At 44.5% G+C, this 22,800-nt stretch overlaps 1 protein-coding gene across 1 annotated transcript in view; it reads right to left on the bottom strand.

Annotated features, from left to right (window-relative positions):
- Nucleotides 1-15,335: 15,335 nt before the first annotated feature.
- The window catches only part of SRGAP1 (SLIT-ROBO Rho GTPase activating protein 1), a 156,750-nt gene continuing 149,285 nt past the window's right edge, over nt 15,336-22,800 (bottom strand). The window contains 4 exon segments of the mRNA XM_086609868.1: nt 15,336-15,713; nt 17,508-17,853; nt 17,980-18,114; nt 18,694-18,874. Coding sequence (XP_086465994.1) covers nt 15,336-15,713; nt 17,508-17,853; nt 17,980-18,114; nt 18,694-18,874 — 1,040 coding nt within the window.

Raw genomic sequence — 22,800 nt, 5'->3', positions numbered from 1 at the left:
TGTTCAACCATTTGATTTTGCAAGGATAAAAATCTCATATTCAGCTTGACTCAAGGAGATGGCTGTTTTTAAAAAGCAAAACATTCCGCTCATTATCTGCTTTTAAAAAATCCCTAAACCCTTCATTACACCTAAGTTTCTGTGCTAAACCATACACCTCAAAACGAAGCCTGAAAATGGCATTAGTGGTGCTTCACAGCGATGTGTACATGCTGCTTTCATAAACAATTACTTGCAGGCACCAGGGAGTCTGGGAAACAGAAAATCTGAACTTAGAGTGTGCAACTTAATAGCACTGATATTTCATAAACGTCTTCCATGTCTTATTTTGTCCTGTGCTTTTTAGCAGTTAAGTCTTGAGTGTGCGAGCAGAACCGTATTTATTGGCAGAGCACACAGGAACAATATTGGCTCAGAAACATCTTGGGATTCAGACCTGTACAGTGCTGGGTTGTAATCTGGGTTATGCTTGAGGCTGTGTAGCTTTGGATTTAGGAAAGTAACTGCAGTGATATGTTTCAAGTCCTTTTTTGCTTTAAGAACCTTTGACTGCGGTGTGCTTCAGCATATGAGTAATGTGAGGAGCTCCCATCGGCCACACGCACTGGAGTGCTTGTTTCAGTTCCTCTAAACAAAGTCTAGCTTTTACAGCATGTCTGAGACATCTACAAATGATAGCTTCTTTTTTTTTTTCCTTGCTCACAGCTTTATAATTATTCCTATAAATGGTGTTAAACTCATTGACTTAAGAAACAAAGGTTTTGGAAACTCCCTGGGCCATGTGATTCCCATGTATTGATTTAAGCACAAAAATGCAGCCGCTGGGTGAGATAAACTCTCAGCAGCACATTGTTGGGAAGCAACGAGTTACCACTGCGTGCTGGTCCTGTGTTTCCAAACTTCCCTGGATATATCCAGGGGTCCCTGTTAGAGATGTGGAATGGAGCTACACAGACCTGTAGTCAAATCTGGTGCAGGCTTTCTTAGTTGGCTTCTTAATAGAGGCTTCTTAGAGTAAAATAGAGGCTTCTTTTACAAGAAGCTGTGTAAAATATTGGGAAAATCTTGCTCCATCTCATGAAAGATCTTGCAGATGTGACACCTCTGCTGTATCATATCATCTTCCTACCATTTGTTGCTTTTCATACAAAATACTCTGTGTTTTTACTTCCTTGGGTCTTTCAGAACTCAAGAACTCAAATCCAGACCCTCTTTGGGTTGTTCCATCAATGTAAGAAAAATAATCATGAGACGGGAGGCCTGTGCGGTGGCCATCTTCAAGTGTTGCATCAGCTTGGAAGCCATTCAAAACCTCCCCAAATAGTCCCTGCTCTCTGCTAGGATCTGCTCAACCTACTTTTGTTTGGGTTAATGCAAGTCTGCGGTCATGGGGCATTTACAAATAAATGAAGTATGAAAGACTTCATAAGAACTTTGTTTGGATATTTATTCAGGCATAAACTGTGATGTGAATCCAGCTGGGTCCCAGATCAGGTGACACCAGTGAATGAAGATTTGTAAACTGCATTATTGTTCTGCAGGTATATCGTTGGGCATCATTTTTGTCAAGTGACCTCAAGAACTCTCATAGCACAGTGATTTTTTTTTTTTTTTTTTTACCTTCTCAGTCTTTCCAATGATAAAAGGAAACTGGCTTTCAAAACCGTGAATATCTCTGGAGTTACATTGGTACAGATGAGAAGATTTATGCCCAGACTTGTTGAGTGCTCTCCCTCCCCTCTCCCTCCCAAATGAAAGACACAATATTTGTCACCGTATCTTGAGAGGTGGAATTAACTATGTTCAGCTGCTGAAAAACTTTAAAGCTCGCTGAGATGAAGGATGATGTTCGAAGTCACACTAGTAACTTCTTACAGCAGAGGCTGCTCACAGGATTAGAGGACGTGCGAGTCTGCTAATGAGTGAATTTGAGATTTATGAGCACTGAGGGAACTTTTCAATGATGTTAAACTAACTCTACTAGATACAGTCAAAACCTTTTTCTTTTGGGGAAGTGTTTATTTACAGGGAAAGCATTGGTTCAGAAACTTCTCTTAGAAGGAAGTTTTATGAAATTGCTGAAAATATTTTAATAGGAAGCTCTGATGAGTGAATATTTGTCCTAGACATTTTTCTGAGATGTTCAACAAACTATTACAGTTAGTAGATGAGTGGAGGCAATTTTAAACAGCCGTAAAACTCCTCTGAAATGTGCATCACTGCTTTTCTACGTGGCAAGGAGCATTAATGAGATGTTGCAGCATGCTACAAAGAACTACCAAAAGAAATTGGCGTTGTGGCCCGATCATTTTCCTTCCATGAACAAAATCAAGCAACACACACCATGCTCTTGGTGCTCTGCCATGAACCTACCGCAGAACGCTGCTTGCTAAAATGCAAAGAAAGTCTGGGAGGGAGGAGGAGTCAGCCATCCCCGTGAAGGTAATTGAGCTGCTGGTGAGCTGGTTTTGACAGTGTGCAAGCATTAAAAAGGATTTCAACCTGTGACATTGTTACCTTCAGCCATCCTAAATATGTAAATAAATGTATGTCCATAAAAACCTGGGGAGTGTTCTCCCTGCTTGATGGGTCTGTTGTCTGAGGAAAGATGTTGGGGAATTTCCAAAGCCTTGGGAATGGGAAGCCTCTTGTCCTCCAGGTTTGGGGTAGGGTTGTCAAACCAGTTTGTGTGTGCGTGTGTAATGGAGACTTGAAAGAGAAACCAAGAGCTATTGATCTTATCCTTGCAGGGATGCAAAAGTAATTGGTTGCACAATAAATGGGAGAAGTGAAAAATGATGTTGTAGCAGTTTAATCAAGTGGCTGCTAAAAAATATATATATATATGGGAATTATTTCTCTATAAAACATTCTAAGAGCTCACCAAGGAACACTTGATATTGACGGATTCATTTAAAAGAAAGTAGTGTCAAAAAAGTAACGTTTGTGAAAAGTCGATGGCTGCAGGACATTTACAAACCATGAATGATTAACAGCTGGAATTTAAAAGACCACAAATTTCCATCGCTGCCCATCGTGTTTGTGACCCAAAGGAAATGGGTAGGAAGGAGCTTTAGGTAGGTAAGAGCTGAGACTCTTGAGTTCGGGGTAAGACTTGCTGATAATAAAAGCGTTATGAAAACCTCAATTTATATGACTTATATTTCACTTCTCCTCGGGGTCCTGCTGAGCAGAGGGTGGCGTATGCTGCCGGAGGAAGGGAGAGCAGCCGTGTTTCAGTGTCCTCAGATGGCTGAGCTGAACTCCCTAAATAAAACATGTGGCTGCTAAAGCTTCCATCTGTCTCTCTCAAATAAAATCTTCTGGTCTGACAGCTTTTCCTTTGCGTTCTTAAATGTTACTATTTTAAAAGCAATATTTGCTCACCCACACCCTGGCTTGGAATTTGTTGTTTCCTTGTGTGCCCTGGGGGTCTTCTGCACGTGAGGGGGCCGAGACATCCCGAAGCTGTTTGCAGAGCTGATCAGTAATTTTCCTGTAAGTCATTGTCCCATCAGAAAATGCTGCTTTGTGAAACCCAGGATATTTCCTGAGACGTAATTCATAGCAATATTTCATTCTAGAAAGAGCAGAAAAAAGTGTTTTGCTTATGTTAAAGCAGAATTGTTTTATATAAGATGTTACAATGAAATGCATTTATCCTATAAGGAAGAAAAAACTGCAGCAAAGCATTTCAAGTGAAAAAAATTAATTTAGGGACAAGTTATGGAGGTTCTTTTGTTCATTTTTCTTATGGAAAATATATTTAAACTTGTAAAATTTGCTGTGAAAGGGAAAATTCTGTTACAATCTGGTTTTGTTTTCTCTCTCTGTGCTGCTTCATGTTCTGTTTTATGTCTTGTATTAACGAGGTGTTCGGCTGTGGAAGAAATAATGTTTTCTCAGTTTGTGGTTGACCTTTTGATTGCTCAAACTTATTTGCTATACGATATCTTTACAGTCCAGCCGTCTGTTATTTATAACTTTGGTATACAATGCTTTCATAAAGATGCAATGTAGAGTTAATGTCTAATATACAGACTGAGAGATGCAGTTGTAATTCTTGAGTCCCCTAAAGGACTGTGGGACCCATTGGGTTGGTATTTAGGTCTGGAAGAGAGGGTGTCACTTGTGAAATAGTCAAATTTAAGCAGAAACTAGTCAGGGGCTGTTGGACAGTTTGGTTTAGGCCTTTTGGATAAAAATCCAAACAGTGTGTTTTGGAGGACAAGCCGATAGACTGAGCTCTATGTTTTCATATAGGTGAACTTGCTGGTGGTGGCTCTTGCTCGCTGAACGCCAGCGCTCCCGCCATGAAACACACGTTCAGCTGTCCTCGAAAGGTAAACCCTACAGAAAACCCACACAAATTGGGAGCAGCTATTATGAATTGAACCATGAATTTTTAATATATGGATACCCTGAGGTACAAACTAGACCTTAAAATAAATTGGTTTATATTTTGTACTCTGAGTAGTGCATGTAACGATACACAAGGGGAACTGAAGTTCCCAAAGCAGTCTCTGGGCAGGGCAGTTTTACAAATAGTCATCCCAGGCACAGAGCTGGTAAAAACCTGTCTCTGGGGAAAGGTAATCCAGCAGTGCCTTTTGCTGTCTGTCCGTGCCCGGTGTCTCGCCTCCTGCCTGATCAAGACTTCTTGTGTGGTCCCAGTACAGCATGAGCTGTCACTTGTGCTTTCAACACCAAAGTAATGGACACAAAAACACTTGTGGTGGATAGGAAGCTTGACAGGAATCGAAGCATCACTCTTCACCTGAATTATAGTGATTTTTAAATTTTTTTTTCCTCCCTGGTCCTGTAAGTGTTGAAATATCTGAGAAAACTGAGCTTGAGGGGTTGTGCAACTTTCCCAACCTGTGCTGTGTCCTTCCCCCTGGCCTGGCAGGGAGGAGACCCTGCCATGAAATACCTCCTGGCACATGGGGTACGCAGGAGTAACTCAGACCCAGTCCATCACCTCTTTGGTTGAATCTTTTGCTAAGAACACGGAGAACTCTTTCTATACGAGTGTATTGCCACAGACACACCGACTGCTTTCATCAAAGATTTCATTTCACCTTTCATAGAAACCAGAATAATCTCCTTAGAAGGAGCTGCTGAGAGAACAGCAGCAAACCTGAAATGTGGTCAGGAAGACTTTATTTTTGTAGTCAGGGTTCCTGCAGCATCAGATGCCACAGTGGAAAGAACAAGTGGGAGCCTGGGGCTGGGGCAGGATCTGCCTGCTGGAAACATTTCCTGCCGCAGAAGACTGAGCGGGGCATTGCCTGGTGTCTGGGTGTTTTGCCTTTCATTTTACCTCCTCTGGTGATGGGCAGCGCAGGACATGGAGGAGGGCAAGGGTGAGGGCAGGGTGGGACGGGGCAGGAACGGGCATCCAGCCAGGATCCTGCCCTTGTGCCATTCAACATGCAGTGGTGTTCCCATGTTGCTGTCCCAAATGCCTGTGTCTCAGGGAAAGTGAATGATTTTGGCTGCAAGATTACTGTTTTGAGCTACCATGTCAGAAAGCAGCCTCTCCCCAGCGCCTCTCTGTCCTTTGTTTTGTCCTGGGAGGAGGCGTGGAAATCAAAGAGGTAAAATCCTAAACGTTGGTAAGTACAACAGTATATACAAAGGGATGGGTTTCACAGTCTTTGGCTTTACCCACTGAACGAAATGCGTCTCGGTTTTAAGTGCACCTTGCACAGAGATACATTTTGGTTCTTTTTATTTTTTAATTGATATTTACACGCACTGAAGTGCTGCATTGTTGCTTGTTTGTGCAGGCTCCATCCCTGAAAGTGTTCAAGGCCAGGTTGGATGAGGCTTTGAGCAAACTGATCTAGGGGAAGGTGTCCCTGCCCATGTCAGGGGGGTTGGTACTAGATGATCTTTAAGGTCCCTTCCAACCCAAACCGTTCTATGATTCTATATGTAGATGTTATCTTGTGAGGTATGGCTTGTGTTGATCTCTCCCTCTCTCTCTAACGTTTTGTCTGGGGAGAAGCAGAGCTGCCAAAAATAATAGCAAGGCAGACAGCCGCAGGCAGGTACTCATTTTACTGAATGCTGTAGGAGCGATGATGAGGAGGAGTCCTGCCCATGTAATGAATAACGTGCCAGCTTCCCTTCTCAACTGTCCCGTATTTTTGGCACTCTAATGCAGGATCCTTTTCTGACAGGTTTAAGAGCACCTCATACTCAGGTCCTTCCCCCAGCTGACCTGTGCCTCCAGCGGAGCAGGACACCCGTCCGTGTGACCGCAGGGGCTGGGAAGGGGCTGCTCAGCATCTCCTCACTGGGGCTTGTGGCTGCGCAGCCGGCAGATGTAATGAATAATGCTTCCAAGAGTTCAGGACCGAATTACAAATGCCCAGGGAGGAAGAGCACTGCTCTCACTTCGGCGTTATCTTGACAGAAGTTATGAACAAACGAGATTATCCCTGACTGTCACTCAGGGTGCCGCAACCAACACTGAAAAATATTCCTGCATGTAAGCGTAACGACAAAGTGATTTATATTTCCTTTTGCAGAATTGCCACACCTCATTCTGGGAGGGTTTCTGCCCTATATAAATGTGGTTTTCCTGCCTGATTTGTTTGTATTTGATACTAGGATCCTTCCTTTGATCAGTTGAGACACGACTGTTCCTGGTGGTTTGAAGAAGCGGGTGCCCTGGATGCAGGGGGGAAATCTGAGCCACCACAAGCGCTGGACATGCTTGTGTTGGCTTTAGCAAAGAGGACAAAGAACCTCAGGGGTGATGTCTGACACTCCGTAGCTTTGTGGGGACAGCACAGGTTCCACATCTGCCTCTGGTCCTCCTCCAAGTGAGCGAGGTGCGGATTGACTCCTACAGCATTTGAATGCTGCTTTGCTCGGACCACACCACATGGGATTCAGACTATGTCAGTGGAGGTGTATAGATTTGATCACTCTCACGTATATTCTCATTCAGGTTAACAGAGGAGTAAAACGTCCTACTGATGTTGCTGCGACCGGAGCTGTTGGTGGGGTGAGCGCCAGAGGTCACGGTGCAGGGACCAGGGTAGTTCCGCCACCCAGCACAGGCACCCTCAAACAGGGCTCCTTGCTCAGCTGACGTCTTGGGTGGCTGGCAGCTGCTGGGAAATTTCTAAGTCCTGAGCAGAACTCTTTATTTTTTTCACCAAATAGAGGGAAATATTGGGAAAAAGTTAAATTATCTGCAGGAATTGCCTTCTCATTGGTTTTATTTAACTAAGAATGAAAACTGCGTTAAGCATAACTGAATTATTCTATGATTAGCATTGCTAATAGATCTCTGGAAAAATTGAGTTTACTTTAGAGTAATAATAAATGTATCTGATATTGGAGATGGATCTGTAGTGCGCATAAAAATTGCATTTAAGTACTTGACCCTGCTGGTACGCCTCTAAAGTAGGAAAAAGTAAAGCAGTGAAACAGCAAACACCAAAGCTGATGACTTTCAAACAGAAAATCAAGTTATTTCTATAGAGGTCACACCTGAGACCCAATATTAAAGCGCAAGTACAGAAGAAACTTAGATTTCTATAGAAAAACTTGTAAATCAGTGGCTGCTTCACTGAACGTATACATTTTCATGTGTATACCTCATGAATGTACTCATATACAAATGGCATTTAGGCCTATAGTATATAAGAAGTGATATTATTCCTAGACTTCCAGTATTTGACAAAGTTAATTTTTAACACTGAGAGCATTTCAAAGGACTGAGGTGTAATGACTGCATCAAGGCAAACATTGCTCAGGCCGGTTGCTCAAGCTGTGTTGAGGTATTTCACCTAAACACTTCTCGATCTCTCCCAAAAGCTCCTCATTTTGTTTTAGGGATAAAAAGAAAAGCTGCGTTTTTGGTGGGTTTTTGTTTCTCCTGGCCTCTGGATCACTCCCTGCAGCTTCCTCAAACTGCAGCCAAGGGGAGCTGAGGAGATCTCAGCGCCCGGTGTTGCACCGCGTACCTGGCCTTGGCTTTCTTCTGGGCTCTTCTAAATACCCAAACAACCCAAGAGCAGCAAACCCCTCAAACCATGCTCCTGTGCCGCTGACTACCCCTGGGGCTGGGCTGGGGCTGGAGTAAACTGGGCAGGACCTGCAGTGCTGCCGACCTGGGGGTGCAGGAGAGGGGTAGGTGTGTGAAAACAGGGGTCATTCTGATGGGGACGTGCTATATCCCCCACATTGCTACTGACCTCTGTGCTCCCCTCTCACCTGAAATTGGGGCTATGTGGGCAGTGAGGGTTTTCCGACCCCAACAGACCTTGTGACTATTTTCTTAACCAGAAAAAAAAACAGGAAGCAGGAATTTTGCAGTGTGCCCTGCTCTATGCTTTTAAGAAATGATATATACATTTATTATTGTTGCTGTTATTATTATTATTATTATTTTGTAATTTTGTAAGGGGAACGGAGGAGAGTTCAGAATTAACTATGGGATTTGGCAGCCCTAGGTTAGCCACGTTTCGATCCCTGATTGTAACCTTGTATGTGAACCGATTTTATTCAGAATAGCTTTGATTTAGCCATAAAGTAAGCCTTGTGATGTGTATGACAAATTAAAAAAAACTCCTGACACTAAGTCTGAAATTAAGTTTTGACACACGCTTGGAGTAGAGCTCAGGAAAGAAACATTTAATGAGCTGAGAAAAATGTCAAAATGAGATTCATCTGAAATCTGCAGGTGTTGGTGGATAACCCTGTTGTGTTCACCGTGGTGCTGGTGTACTACTGTAATGGCTATCTCTGAAAACATTGTAGGTAGCAAAAAAAATCAATTAAAATCTGTGTTGCACTGAGTTATTTTACAGCACTCAGCAGTTCTTGGTCAAAGTTGTGAAGGATTTTAGGTATTTTCCACCTTTAGCCCACTTAAATTCACTGTTCATGGCTCTGGTAACAATCTCCACATTGATGCTCTTTCACCACGATCAAGAAGTAACTGCCAGAAAAACGACCCTTTCCAGGATCATCTCATTCCCCTCCAGAGCAGCGCTGGTCCCAGTGATTTGTCCCTCCCAGAGGGTAATTCATTCAAATAAATGTAAACCACTGGTTTATGTTGTTTGTTCAGTGTTTATAGATGTCAGCGTACGCTACTGAAAATGCATGTGACAGATATTAAGGGAGGAATCGATGTGCTCCACGGCAATAAGAACAGACGGGCTTTGGTTTCGGTTTATCCATGCTGCCGTACTGAGTGCTGCTACTATTGATCTCAATCCCACAAGTGTTTGACCTCCTTTGTGCTGCACAACTTGTCTGTCTTCGTATTTCACACCTGAATTTGTTTTGTCGTGTACTTTGCGCTCTTATTCTGTTACTGAGCTACTTCAAAAAAAAATAATCAATGCAGTTTGTTAATTAAAAATAGGAAAAAGCCCCAGCCTCCTGACCTCAGAGAAGAAAGCCACCCATGGGTGCCCGCGGTGAGACGGCAGCGGCACGTCCGGGGGATGCACCTCCTTGTGCTGCCACGGGGCACAGGCTCTGCCGACCGCAAAGTTAGACGTAAAAACTGTGTTCCCGCTGGTTTTGATTGGCACGTCTGCGTTGAGAAAGGTGGGAGAAAACCCGCTGAAAACTCATCCGATTCAGCCGGACCCGGTTTGTGTTATTTAATGCTATTTAATCCCTTGGTCAGCATCAAATTCCGCGCGTCGCCTTCCAGCCCATGGGCCCGCCGGCTAACGCTGTGTCTGTCACGTGAAGAAGAAGGTGAGGAAGTATATTGCTCTTTTCTCCTTTAAGTCCGGCTTAGTGCCACGGCACAAGTTCCGTACTCCCGTCCGGCTGGGATGCTGGCCTGCTCCTTGACCTGCCATTCCCTGTTTTCATAGATTCATAGATTTCTAGGTTGGAAAAGACCTTAGAGATCATCGAGTCCAACCATCCCTAATCCCCATTAAACCATATCCCTAAGTAGATCATCCACCCTATTCTTAAACACATCCAGGGATGGGGACTCAACCACCTCCCTGGGCAGCCTATTCCAGTGGCTGACAACCCTTTCAGAGAAAAAATACTTCCTAACATCCAACCTGAATCTCCTCTGACTAAGCTTATACCCATTTCCTCTTGTTCTATCACCCGTCACTAATGTAAAGAGCCCTTCCCCCACCTCCCCACCATCCCTTCTCAAGTATTTGTAGGCCGTAATCAGGTCTCCCCTCAGCCTCCTCTTCTCCAGGCTAAACAGCCCCAACTCCCTCAGCCGCTCCTCATAAGTTTTATTTTCCAGCCCCTTTCCTCTCTTCACTGGTTCTGACCCGGTTGGTCAGTAGGGTGGCTGGATAACAGGGACTGAAGCGCTGTGTCAGGGCAACAGGGCTGCTGGGGAGTGGGGCAGCCAGCGGTCAGTGGGGTATCTGGTGGGGCTGTGTGCCGGGAGGGGGCTGGAGCGATGGCCTGAGCCGAGTGGAGGCCACAGCCACCGCGGTCAGGGCGGGCTGTGGCAGGGTGAGTCGCACCTCCAAGACATAAGGATGTCAACGTTGCGGCCCCTCTGGCAGGAAAACTCGCTTATGCCGGGTCTGCTGGAGCCGTCGGCTGCATGGTCTGCAAACACCCCTGCAGAAAACAGCAAGGGAGTAGCTGCAATTACAGTGGCATGTCTAAGCTAGAGGTTGGTTTTAATTATTTTTTTTTTTTAAACACTGAGTTGAGTTATCTAACTGGATTTTAAGGTGCTAATTTGTCAATCTAGTTGACCATTCATATATTATAGAGTTCGTTTCTCTCCCACTCCAAGAGCCAAGTTAATGGGAAATGCAATGTTCCTACCTGCAAGAACAGTACTTTCATCCTGTACTATCACCAGTTAATACTCGGGCTGATTCCAGTTGTTCCCCATGTATCAGTACCATCCGGACCAATTTCGTCCTGTGGGGTAGCAGAGATTAAAACAGAGCGACTGTGGATCCTTCTGGGTAGGTCACGTCTCCATTAGCCTCAGAGCAAGTAACAAACCGTGCGTCTCTACCGAGGAGAACTAAACACCTGCGCTGGGGCCTCGGTGATTTCCTCACGCTGGCTGAGGAGTTCGTGCTGGCCGGGGCGGTGCAGCCTCCTGGAGCTGCACATGGCTTGAACTGGCGATTTTCAGCAGTGGCCTGAGAACAAAACACCCTGCTGCCACTGCTGTTCCTTTTCTGTTCAGTTAATACTTTTCACAGCAAAACAGCTCATCACTCCTTTGCTTTTCTGAGTGCCAGTGAAGTCCACGGTTCCCTAGTCACCTGCCAAAACCTTTGGCTGTCTCCATGAGAGCTGGGCTCTTTTCCACCACAAAACCTGGACACAAGCTAAGAAGTCAGCGCAGCGCAACACCGAAGTATCATGTTACACAACAGCAGGAAATCCCCTCCTCTTGTGTTTTCTTACTTATTTTAAAACAGCTTAAAAGCTGCCACAGAAGCTTCTCTCCTCACCAGCGTATGAGCTGACTGTGGAAACTGGGTTACACGTCCCTTGGGCTGCGCAGGACCTTGAGTGAGGACTGATCTTTGCTGTCCCCTCCTGCATGTCTTAGTCGACTTTTGTGCAGTAGGGGACAAGAAGAAATACCCAAAGTAGGTCACTGGACACTGCAACACAAAGCCTGCCACCATGGGCTGATCGATGAGCCCAACAACGAACGGTTGCGTTACCGCGGCTTTCTCGGCATGACGGACAAAAAGCCCCGCTCTAAGCTGGGGCGGCAGAGCGCTCGTCTCCCTGCACCCCGCGGCAGAGCCTGACATCCGTCCCCTTCTTCCCCTCTGGGCAGATGGTGGTCCTCAACTACAACCAGAGATGACTTTAAAACCAGCCCTGTCAGCTGTGGCTCCTGCCCCTTGTTTTTTAAGCAAGGATTGGAAATGGGTTTCCAAGTCGCTCTTCTGCCCCTAACCCCGTCTCAGTTGGGCAGCACGGCAGGCCTCTTTGGGCAGACGCAGCCCGAGCCCTGGAACCATCCTCGACAACATCCAAGCAGTGGCTGAATGTCTCTGGTGCAGCCTGGCACCGACAGCCCCCCGGCTGCCGGAGCTGGCTGCAGAGGTGCGTGTTATTGCCACCGTTACTCGGACATAAGGTCACTGAAGAAGACCTTCACCTGTGGCACTCCCCTCGCCCCACCCAGCACGATGGCATCCCTTCTTCTGCTGCAAGAAACACCCCCCCAGTAGACTTTTTAAATCCTTTTAACTCTGGGACTGTGTTTTTAAAACGTGGAAGATGGAGGGCTTCCCCCTGCTGCCTGTTTTCCTGTGGGCAGCAGGAGGGTGACGGTGGGGTGCTGGCTGAGTGGGTGATGGGCTCCTGCAGCGGGGCCAGGGACAGCTGCGTGCGGTCAGCAGCCCTTTGCGGGAGTCTTCAGGTGTGGAGGGACTTGGGTGAGCTTATAGGGATGGTGCTCTGGAAGTGGGGTAGGAGCCTGTCTGGGAACAAGCGCTTCCTCAGGCCAAGATGGTGACGGGACCTGCTGCAGGGTGAGGTGTGGGTGGCTGGGGGACACCACTTGTTTTCTCTTTATATGGAAGGTAAAGGCACATTGGCAATCCGCGTTAGAAGATACAGCAGCTTGTCCAGCAAAACTACACACACAGACAGAACTATCTTCTTTATTATAAAGATACACTATGAGGAACAAACCTGAATGTATACTGAAGCTTGTAATGGTACATGCCAAGAATGTACAGTACTATACATAAAAGTGCATTGTCACAACAGATTAACAGTACATTTCTCTTCCAGAACCGTGAAATTTCCATGTTTTCATTTGTTCTTTGAGAGTGGAAGGAATGCAATGGGAATGCAGCCATACACGAACAGGGAAGGATGCAATGGAAATGCAACAGTACAAGAGCAAGGCTAAAGCTCCTCTAAAATTTAAAGGCACTTTCACATGTACATACTACAGATGTACATTGACACAATTAGGTAACAGTCAACAAGCAGGAAGCTACCAGTACTGCAATTTATCAAACTTGACAGTAAAGGACAATACTGATTCGATTAGGTGTGCAGGAGTTACCCTTTAGTACGTCTGTAGTTGTAGCAGTCTTTCCTGTTACATATCCACCTACTATACTTTTAAGTATCTATAATAACCATCGAACTACACATTTAACTGTGTGAATGCACTAAGTGGATGCATTCACTAAATGCACTGTTTCTAATATTTTCTTTTGCTAAACAATTTCTAATATAAGCATTATGGAGTCCAGTACAGTTATTTAAACATACAAAATTCCCTATGCAATTTAAAGATACAGGTATCCATTTCAATTGTGCCAGGTGGCTTCATTTAAAAATGCTAGACTAAAACTGCACGTAAATGAAAGCTGAAATTCCAGTTTGTTCCACTGATTCTAGTAAATTGGGGAACTACTTGAAAACATCTCTGGTCCGAATCAAGTGGACAGACCCTACGGACCGGCACTGGCCCACAGCTAGGGCTGGCCTGGAGAAGGCTCTTGTCCTGGTGCCAGGACCAGGCAGCACGGCCGAGAGGGCCGGAGGTTCACTGACCGACGCTGCCCCGTCTGCTCTGGTGGGTTAAGACTCTGCCTCTCACCGAGACGAGCGTGAAGTCTGCGGCTGGATCGAGATGGGTTTGCAAATATCAGGAGCGGTTTGGCTCTCGGAGGCGGTTCACTGGGTACTTTTCACACCTGAGGCTCTTACCAATCTACAGGGCGTAAACCAGAGTAGGAATAAGTTGCTCCTAAATAACAACAGGAGATTACTCCTGTCTCCTCAGTAGTTATACCTATCAAATTTTGTCCCTACTCGTCTCCTTCCAATCTCAGTTACATATAGCGAGTGGTACAGCTTCAAGCTTTCCAATGGTGAGATCTTAATACCTGGAAAGACAGATCTTTAAACTTAAAGCCAGTTGTACTCCAGTAGGTGAACCACAACGGATTTTCACCCTCCCCCCTGCCGTCTTCTTCACTGAAACTTGTTTTATGGATTGGATGTTGGAAAAATATATTAACAGAACTAATATTATGGCTTACTGTTGCAATGTGCAAAACAGCTGTACATTTAGTTCACGCCTAACAAAGTTGAACGACAGAGAGCTAAGCAAAGTTGACAGTCTTCACTCACACAGACATGAGAAACCTCTGTCATTTAAAAAGAAAAAAGGGGAAGGGAAGAAAAGTGGTTATGGAAAGCTTTAGTCAGCTTGAATCTAGGCAGTAGAAACTCAGCTGTCTGTCCTGTGAGTGACCCTTGCATCGCTGGCAGGAGGTAGTCCCTCTTCCCAGAGTCCCCATCTTGCTGCCGTCAGCGCAACCGAGGACGCGCGCAGAACGTTTGCGCTGTGCAAGGCCGCCGGCGGAGCTGGGTCAGCTCGAAACTCCGGCTATTACAGCTCAAGTCATGTCTTTAATTGGACACAGAGCAATCAAGTCAATGGGATACTTTGCTAAATTACTGTGCAGTTGATCCTTTTAATCACCTATCAGCCAGCCTAATGGACCAACACTTGGTTCACGCGCTCCCCAGAGCCTGGCTCGCTCAACTATGAACTTTAAATGAATTTAGCTTTTGTGAAAAATGTGATATCAGGGAACGAAGGTCTAGCTTCATGGGTAAAGGTACACTATTACAGAGGACAGGAAAAAGAGTTTCTGGAGATGTGCTTTAGTTGTGACCTGGAATGTTGCTTTTTATTGGTGAGAGTAATGTGATCTCCAGATCCTTCCAGCGCTTGTTTCTTGTGAGACTGCCAATAAGAAAGCTAAAACTCAGTGCCAATTGTGAGAGTTGTAAGGGTTTGGTGGCTTTTTTTTGGTGTGTCTTAAATAAGAAATGTGGCCTGAGATGACTTAGACGTTCCACACAGACACTTAATCCTCACATGCTAGATTTCAGCTCTTACTAACCTGCTTGAGATTTAGTTTGGTGACCCAGAAATGAGAGGTCCCACCTCCCCTGACCCCCCCCACCCCTTAGTTTGGTGCAGGATCTGTTCTTATATCGCTACAGTAAGACTGTGAAGTATGGTACAACGTGGCAAACTGTTTGTGATCCGTGTTGTTTTTATTACAAATGGTGCAGCATCAAGTTTTCAAGTAAGTCTATGTTTGTTTTTTAAAACGATGCACAATTGTCCAGTTTTTCTTTTAATTGAAACCATACAAAATACAAATGCCCATGTTAACGTAGCTAGTTTCAGACAATACATTCAAAAACACTGAAAAACCAAGCCTCTCCAGTTACAAACATGAACACACGATGTTATGGAGCCCTGACTTCTATCGTTAATCCATCCCTTTCCCTAGCATACCCCAGCCGGGCACTGTGGGTGGCTGAGCTGTCTACATTGTGCAAGATTTGTCGGCTGGACCCTGCGAAGGAGGGGAAGGCCCTATGCTAGGATTTGTTTTTGGAAGAACAATAGGTTTTGGCCTAAGAGCAGGAGGTTTCAGCTGCACTCCCATTCTTGGGGCCACCATGGGCTTGAAAGTACTCATGGTGTCACTGGAAGAACTAGTGCTACGGCGGATCTGAGGCTCGGAGCTCCTTAAAACCACGCTGTGGAGAGGGCTGAGTGACTCCGTGGAGGTGGCAGGGGTGGGGGTGTTCTTCATCTGCTCCAAGGTGTCCAGCACGACATCGGGGGCGTGCTTCGCCGAGCTCTGCCGCTCCAGCTCACGGAGCTCGTTCAGTGCCGTGTTCATCGTCTCCTCGATGTCCTGGGTCAGAGCACAGAGAGAGCGGCACATCATTCCAATTGCTACCCAACGCAAAGCACTGGCGGAGCAGGAGGAGGGGGTGAAAAGTGCAAGAGTTAATTTGCCAGCCGTCCCCTCTTTAATGAATATTAACAGTGCTAAAGCCAATTTCCACCAGATTTATTTGAAAGAGGCTACGATTGACAAGATGGCAGCTTTGGCTGGGCATTACAAGTATTTAACCTGCTCACATGAGAGAGTCAAAATTCAGCCAAAAAAATTTAAAAGAATCAATTAAACTAAGTCCTGCGAGCCATTTTATTAAGTGATTGTCAGGCCAATGGATATTTGCTTGGCAGCATTTTTAACTGTGAAGATTTCTGTCATCTCTGTCAATCTGACAGCTGTAAAGATTTTAGTCCATTTGCTACCTCTTAGCTGACTGCTCCCTTCATCTACTGCCCCAGGTGTTCAGCATCTGTATTCCCTCAAGGAGATTATAAACCTGGTTTTGTAAGGAAATAAAGCTTGTGTGTCTATCAGCTCTTCTCTCCTCCTGTTTCTCTGAGTTAAATTTTAAACAGAAAAAACTGCACGACATTGTTCAGTGAGCTTACCAAATAAATTAGTTTTTTCATCAGGATTTCTGGCACAAATGCTAAAAGAATGCACCAAGACACTAGTTTGCTATTTTTCAGTGGTATTGAGATACAACTGACGTTAAATATCTGGTGTTCCTTGCTTGCTCACAGTAACTTTCATGCAGTTTAACCAAAGTTTGGACTCTGAATTACTGCTGAATGATCACTAGTCTATGCATCAAAAAAAAATAGCTTAAACCAAACAGCACTGTGTGTGGTTCCAGGAAAGTAAATAAATAACTTAGAGTAAACCAAAACAGTAACAACATTTACACTTTCTAACTCTCTAATATATGGTTCAGCTTTCTGACCCAAGCATGACAGTCACTTCTATCCCTCGTTGGAAGCAGAGTTTGAAAGCAAGCATCACCAGTCCATTAAATTTTAAAACATGAGTGCCAGTGTTATTGTAAAATAGTTTTGCAATCATTTCGTACCCTCAGGGTGCCAACTAGTAATCATGTTATACTACCTAGCCAAAAGGCGAGTTCTGAAGACAGCAGTATCTATTTGCTCAACAGCTGTTACCAGCTCTGTACAATAGACCAATCTGATGATTGGGGTGCTCCCTATTCCATCCTTGTCACCTCTTTGCTGCCAGGAATGAGACAGGTGAGTGCTCACACAGGGACAAGATGGCCCATGATTTATTTATGTCTTGCACATCATGTTAGGCATGACTACAAGCATTGAACCAACATACAGTAGGAACTATATGTAAAATCCACAAGACCCTGGCATGTAAATCTGTGCTTTGAATGGCAATGGTTGCTACTAGCCAGTCAGAGCACTTTTCTGCAAAGCATAATACTGAGAAATAATTGAACACTAATTACATGCAAGTTAGAACAGGCCAGCCTTCATCAGAGCACACAGATTTACACAGCTGTTGTCATCACATACTATCGCAGTGTTCTGGGTGGCAGAGGCAATCCCATTATGGTATAACAGGAAGCAATTTCGTTTTATTGCTACTGCAGTGTCTATTTCCCCTTGTGCTTTTTCTATCCAGGATCCCTTGGTGCATCTTCTTTCACACACACTCTCTTTAAAAAGCTAAGTAGGATCTTCTGCACACATACTCCTACCAGTGTACGTGCTCTGCGCTACGCTATTCACTGAGACTTGCTCCTCTGAAAATCCGAGAGTGACATAAAATAAAAAAGACACAAACCTGAGCTATTGACTCTGGGTCCAGTGGTTTATGGTCATTGAAACCTGTGTACTGACCAGATGATGTAGATCTTCTAATTGGAGGGCTATCAATCTTCTTTAGAGAATCGTGCCTACTGATGTTAGTGAGACTGCCATGTCCAGGTCTACGCCTCCTTTCCGGGCTGTCGGCATTGAGGTTGCGATTTTGAAGGAGGGCTCTGGGACTGCAGTGAGTTGCCAGGTTGGGGGAACCTAGCTCCACGGACGAGTTGGAGAGAGGGTGAGGTGGGTGTACTGGGCAGTGACCGTCGCTGCTCCTGCCGGGGCGTCTCAGAGGAGGTGGAGGTTCTGATCTCTTTCTTTGCCTGCACCAATGAAGAAGTGGTTATAGGACAAGTTGTGGTGACCCACCATAAGCACATGGAGAAGTAATTGCTGTGTTACTCGAGCTGAGAGCAGTACTACTGGAAACGCGTTATGCTCAAGCTTACCTTCCTAAATATACGTCAGAGTGACGGTCAGTGGGAGAATTCATGTCCTTTGATGATGACTTGTCCTCAGTTATGGGTCCGCTGCTGGCCTCACTGTCTGCTTTTTGGCTCAGTGTATCTGAGAAAGTATCATCCCTGAACAGAACACACACGGTGAGATGAGAAGTCAGTGAGTTAGGTGTGACAGAGAGCATCTTGGCACTCCCAGATTTTAATCCCCTTAAGAAAAGCAGGCATGTTATAATGCACTACAGCTCCTCCATGTCTCCAAAAATTGCTTATAATCCTTCTGTTTAGTGAGCTCTTTAGAGTGTAACCTTTCTGTAAACAAGAACTTTGTCTTCCTTGGCAAAGCACATGCTTAATACTGTAAAAGACGACTGACTACAGGGCTGCATTTCTCCAGCCCTTGCTATTCTGAAGTCAAATGTCAGCAATCGCTACAAAGAGATAGTCAAATTAAAATAGGTGCAGCACCATCAGTCTCTTAATGTACTGGGAACACATCCATAAACAAAGTAGCTTAGCTTAGTAGTAGATTTTTATTAAGAGCTGTCAATTTAGGGCAATGAAGAGAGAGGCATCCTGCACAGAAGGCTAATGTTTAACCTATATGAGCCTCCAACCACTGTCCCGTTTGGAAATCACTTTGTTAGTTGCTTTAGCATTTTTTTACACCCCACCAAGAACCTAGTCACACCAGACACTGCTTACATATCCTGCACCACTATGTACTGGTGAGGGACGAGGCCATCAATTCCGTTGTGTCTTCCTTCCCACCAGTCTTCAGATGCTCGGTGATAGAGCAGAAGGGAAGCTCCTTTCTTGAAAGACAGCTCTCGTGCAGATCTTCCAACGTAGTCAAACTTGGCTATAGCTTCTATGGGCTCACACTCTGTGTAGGGAGAAAGGAAGAACAGATATCAGATTCTGCCCATTTCGGTTTCATAAAACCCATTTATTGTATTTTCTCAGTGCTTCTTCTTACCGAGCAGAGCTGATATAAATCAGGGCAGCTAAGGCAGACTTCAGGCAGTAATTATAATATGTCCCTTACAAAGAAACCTAATCAATCTATGCACCAAGTGTGAAACATCTGGGTTGCTTCAGAAGCTGCAGAAAACATAACAGCATACTCGGATGTTAGGATAGCTGCTGCTGGGAGAGAGGCCTCTGCCCCCTGCTGCAAGGGCTCCTTCACGGCTGGGGCGTGGGAGGGAGGCCAGGCAACGACCACCTCCGAAAATCAGATGAACAAACCCAGATGTAATCAGAGGCCTGAGGAAGCAGTGTGATGAAGAAAAAGTAAACCGCAGCGCCTTTAACATCTGCAGTGGCAAAGGAAGGAAGACAGGATTTCCCTGTGCATGAGTAGGAATGCTGTGTCTAATTGGACTATGAGATTTCCGTGTTTTACGTGACGATTGTGCAGACCAGTGAAAAACTACACAACATCGAAGCCTAGTGCTTTAATCTGCTTCCCTAATGCCGTTTTTGAGTGAGGCAGATGGCTCCAGACCACCTAAGGACGATCCTCAGCAGGGGCAGTCCCTGTGTGGCCTGACGGTGCCTAAGGCACCTCTGCCTGCTCCAACATCCCAAGTTCCTCTGGTTTCTGCAGCGGAGGCTGGTATCTTCTGAAGTCAAATATTGGTTACAGCAGTCCTGGCTAATCTTCTGTCAGGATGCTGGTAAGTTCAGCCTTATGCTGGCTAATGGACTCCATCCTGTAACCTATGCTTGGGTCGGAAACCTACTGATGTCCATGAAGGGCCCCTGCTGAAAGTCTCTGATTGCAGGTATCTTCAGAGCTGTGCCCAGACATCAGTGAAACAGCTGTGATTTTAACAACCTCTAGCGTCTTCTGCACAAAAGCACCTGAACTCAAATAGAGTAAAATTTGTCACCACAGTCTCAAAACATAAAGAAAAAACTGCAAAACAGAGGTTTAAAAATCACACACTTTGTTGACTCCAATAACTCAGAGTCCTCAAAATGACAAATTTCTTTACATAATTAGAGCAATATTTAGATGGAAATTAACATCTGGGCTAATGACTAGCATAGCAACTTTCTGCCTGGTGCAAATTAAAATTGCTGAGGTTGTAATTCCCCAAAGAACCAGGCTGGTAATAAAAGCCACTGTCCCTTTACGACAACATTTTGTGCAGGAATGTCTTTTTGAAATTAACTTCATCCTGCAGCATGAAAACATAATGATAGCATCTTTATTGAGGTTATAGTTTGCAGCTGGCTTTTTTAATAACTTGCCCAGCCTGCAGAAGGCTGTCTTGTGGTTTGCTGCTTCTGCAGTCACGCTAAGAGCTGCCGTCGGTGGTGAACTGCAGGGTATTTAGGAGTTACAAATCCAGAAACTTTCCAGAGATGGCATACAGTGGTATGGGGAAATCACTTTTACAAATGCAAAAGTAACAAACACTGGTGTAAATTATTTTGAATATATAAACACAAATAAGCACCTAGCAGTAACAGTATTAATTCCTACAAATGCATCGCTACTGGATGACTCGCTGGCAGGCGTTCCTGGTGGCTGGGTGGGGGGGGTGAGAGGTTTCTTAGTTTTACGTTTTTAAGCAAAGCAAATGTAAAGATGACACAGAAAAAAACATTCTGGAAAACTGGGAAAACTTTAATGCTGGTGTATGTATCAGTGCTATATTCTAATATACAATCCTGGTTTCATTTCTAGATACTCTATCTACAGCATAACTCTAACAGAAAGTACAAGCGTGACAAAGCAACTATAGGCATGGAAAGACACTATTGCCAAATGAAATGAAATAAAACTAAACATGCCCGTTTATCTTGCATTGTGTTTAAGAGGGCAATATGAAATCAAATGGCCATACCGTAACACCGACAAAAGAATGCTATTTTTACACATATCTTGCATGTTGCTTGTGGAATTCATTATAAGAAAGTATTGGGATCAGGTAGGATTGAACAGGAGCAGACGTTTGTATGAACATACTGTTCTCAGACTGCAGGTTAGTTACGGGTTAGAGTGGGTCAGGAATTCAAAAGCAAAAGCTCCCAGGTTTCAGAGAGCCAGTCACTCACTAAAAGGTAGTACTTCAAAACTAAAAAAAAAAACAACCAAATAAAAAAACCTTTATGTAAGAAAATCCAAAATTTCCTGTACTTACTTTTCTTTGACATTCTCTGAAGTTAACTGATAACAGTTATGGGTACTGGATTGATTGATAAACCCCCACACTGATTAGCTATGGGATTTCCCATTTCTTTGCTCATTTCAACAGACCATACAGTATCCCACATTTGAGTATACAGGTCTTTTTATGTACAAATTAATGGACTAATCTAGAAATAGTTCTATCTCCCTCAGTGGAATTACACTAATCTAAGCATGGTGCATGGTGGGAATCTTTTTTTTTTGCATCCTTCCATCACCTGCAAGACTCACATATGTTCCCAGAGGCTGAAGAAAGTTGCCCCACTGGAACCAGCTGTATGAATTGGTAATATACTCATAATGGATGTGACTTTTGAGACACGTTCAGTAGATTGCCTGGCTAACAAATCCTACCTCCTCAGGGAGAAGTGCCCAGTAGATCTCAAACAGTTTTCTTAATAGAACCAAAAATATGTTCAGATAGATTTCACTATTTTGAAAGGGGCATTTTCTTTGCTTGAATGTTGCTTTTACATGGAGAGAACTTTCCTATAGCAAACAGCACTGAGACTGCACTTAAATAGTAATTCACCTTGTTACAGGTCAAGCCTTAATAGTTAAAACCAAAGTACCATGACAGTTACTCCCAGAAATAAATGCATTTTGAAAAGCTAAGCCATTTAATATCAAGGTTACTGAATGACAGACAGGCATTTCCAGAAAAGCAAAGGTGATGAAAGCTGAATTTGGGATCTGTAACTCAAATTCTGTGTGGTACTGAATGTCTAACAGTAAAATTGACAGCTTGGAGGGAAATATAATTGCACTGCTCTGTCTATACCTGAGGGCATTCGCCTACAATAGCAAGAAGTATTTGATGACATATAGGATCTCATCAGCTATCACCTCTAGTGACTCAGGCAATGATATGAAAATGAAAAATGAGGACAAACTGAAGAACTGTGGGAAAAGCTTTAGGGACTTTGTTAATCATCCAGCTCTGTTCTCGCTTTTTTACTTATGACCCCCAAAGTTTATTATGATCATTAGCACCATTTGACGACACGTTTTGTTGCAGTGCGCTTAAAAATCAAGGTTTGATGCCAAGTAGAGCTGTCCAGATCCAACAGCTTGGGAGAGCAGAAAGGGCAGAGGAAACATAAGAGCTAATTTTAATTTCGGGATGGGAGTGCCAGATGTAGTACTGACCTCCCTACAGAGGTGATGGCACCGAAGTGGCACTGCGCTGTCCTCTACGCCTCAGGGCCCAAGGAGATAAAGAAAAGAGCAGAGATCATCCCCTGCACTCTTGGGGAGGGTTTTGCTGTTGCTCTGCTCCTCCTCAGTTCTCCCTGATGTACCCTGGCTGTCGGGAATAGAGTATGTCCTTGAACTCCCTGGGAAGACACTATCTCCTGGGGTGTTTATCCTCTTCCGCACCCCATCAGAGAACAGCAGCTTTGCAATTTCAAAGTCCTGTCCTGAGGACAGCAGTTCTCTGACTGGGGAACAGCAAAAGCAAAGAAATGTCGCAAGGTGTTGACAGAACAGAATTTGGCAAAATGTCGATCACAGCATGCGCTACTGAAAAGCAGGAAAACTACTATGTGTTGGGGACACAACAGTAACTCACAGCCTTACGTGTCCCTGTGATTTTTGTTTCTAGC

Source organism: Tauraco erythrolophus, chromosome 4, assembly GCF_009769465.1.
Source record: "Tauraco erythrolophus isolate bTauEry1 chromosome 4, bTauEry1.pri, whole genome shotgun sequence".
NCBI lineage: Eukaryota > Metazoa > Chordata > Aves > Musophagiformes > Musophagidae > Tauraco > Tauraco erythrolophus.
The sequence above is the reverse complement of the archived record's forward strand: the minus strand, read 5'-3'. Positions and strand labels throughout refer to the sequence as shown.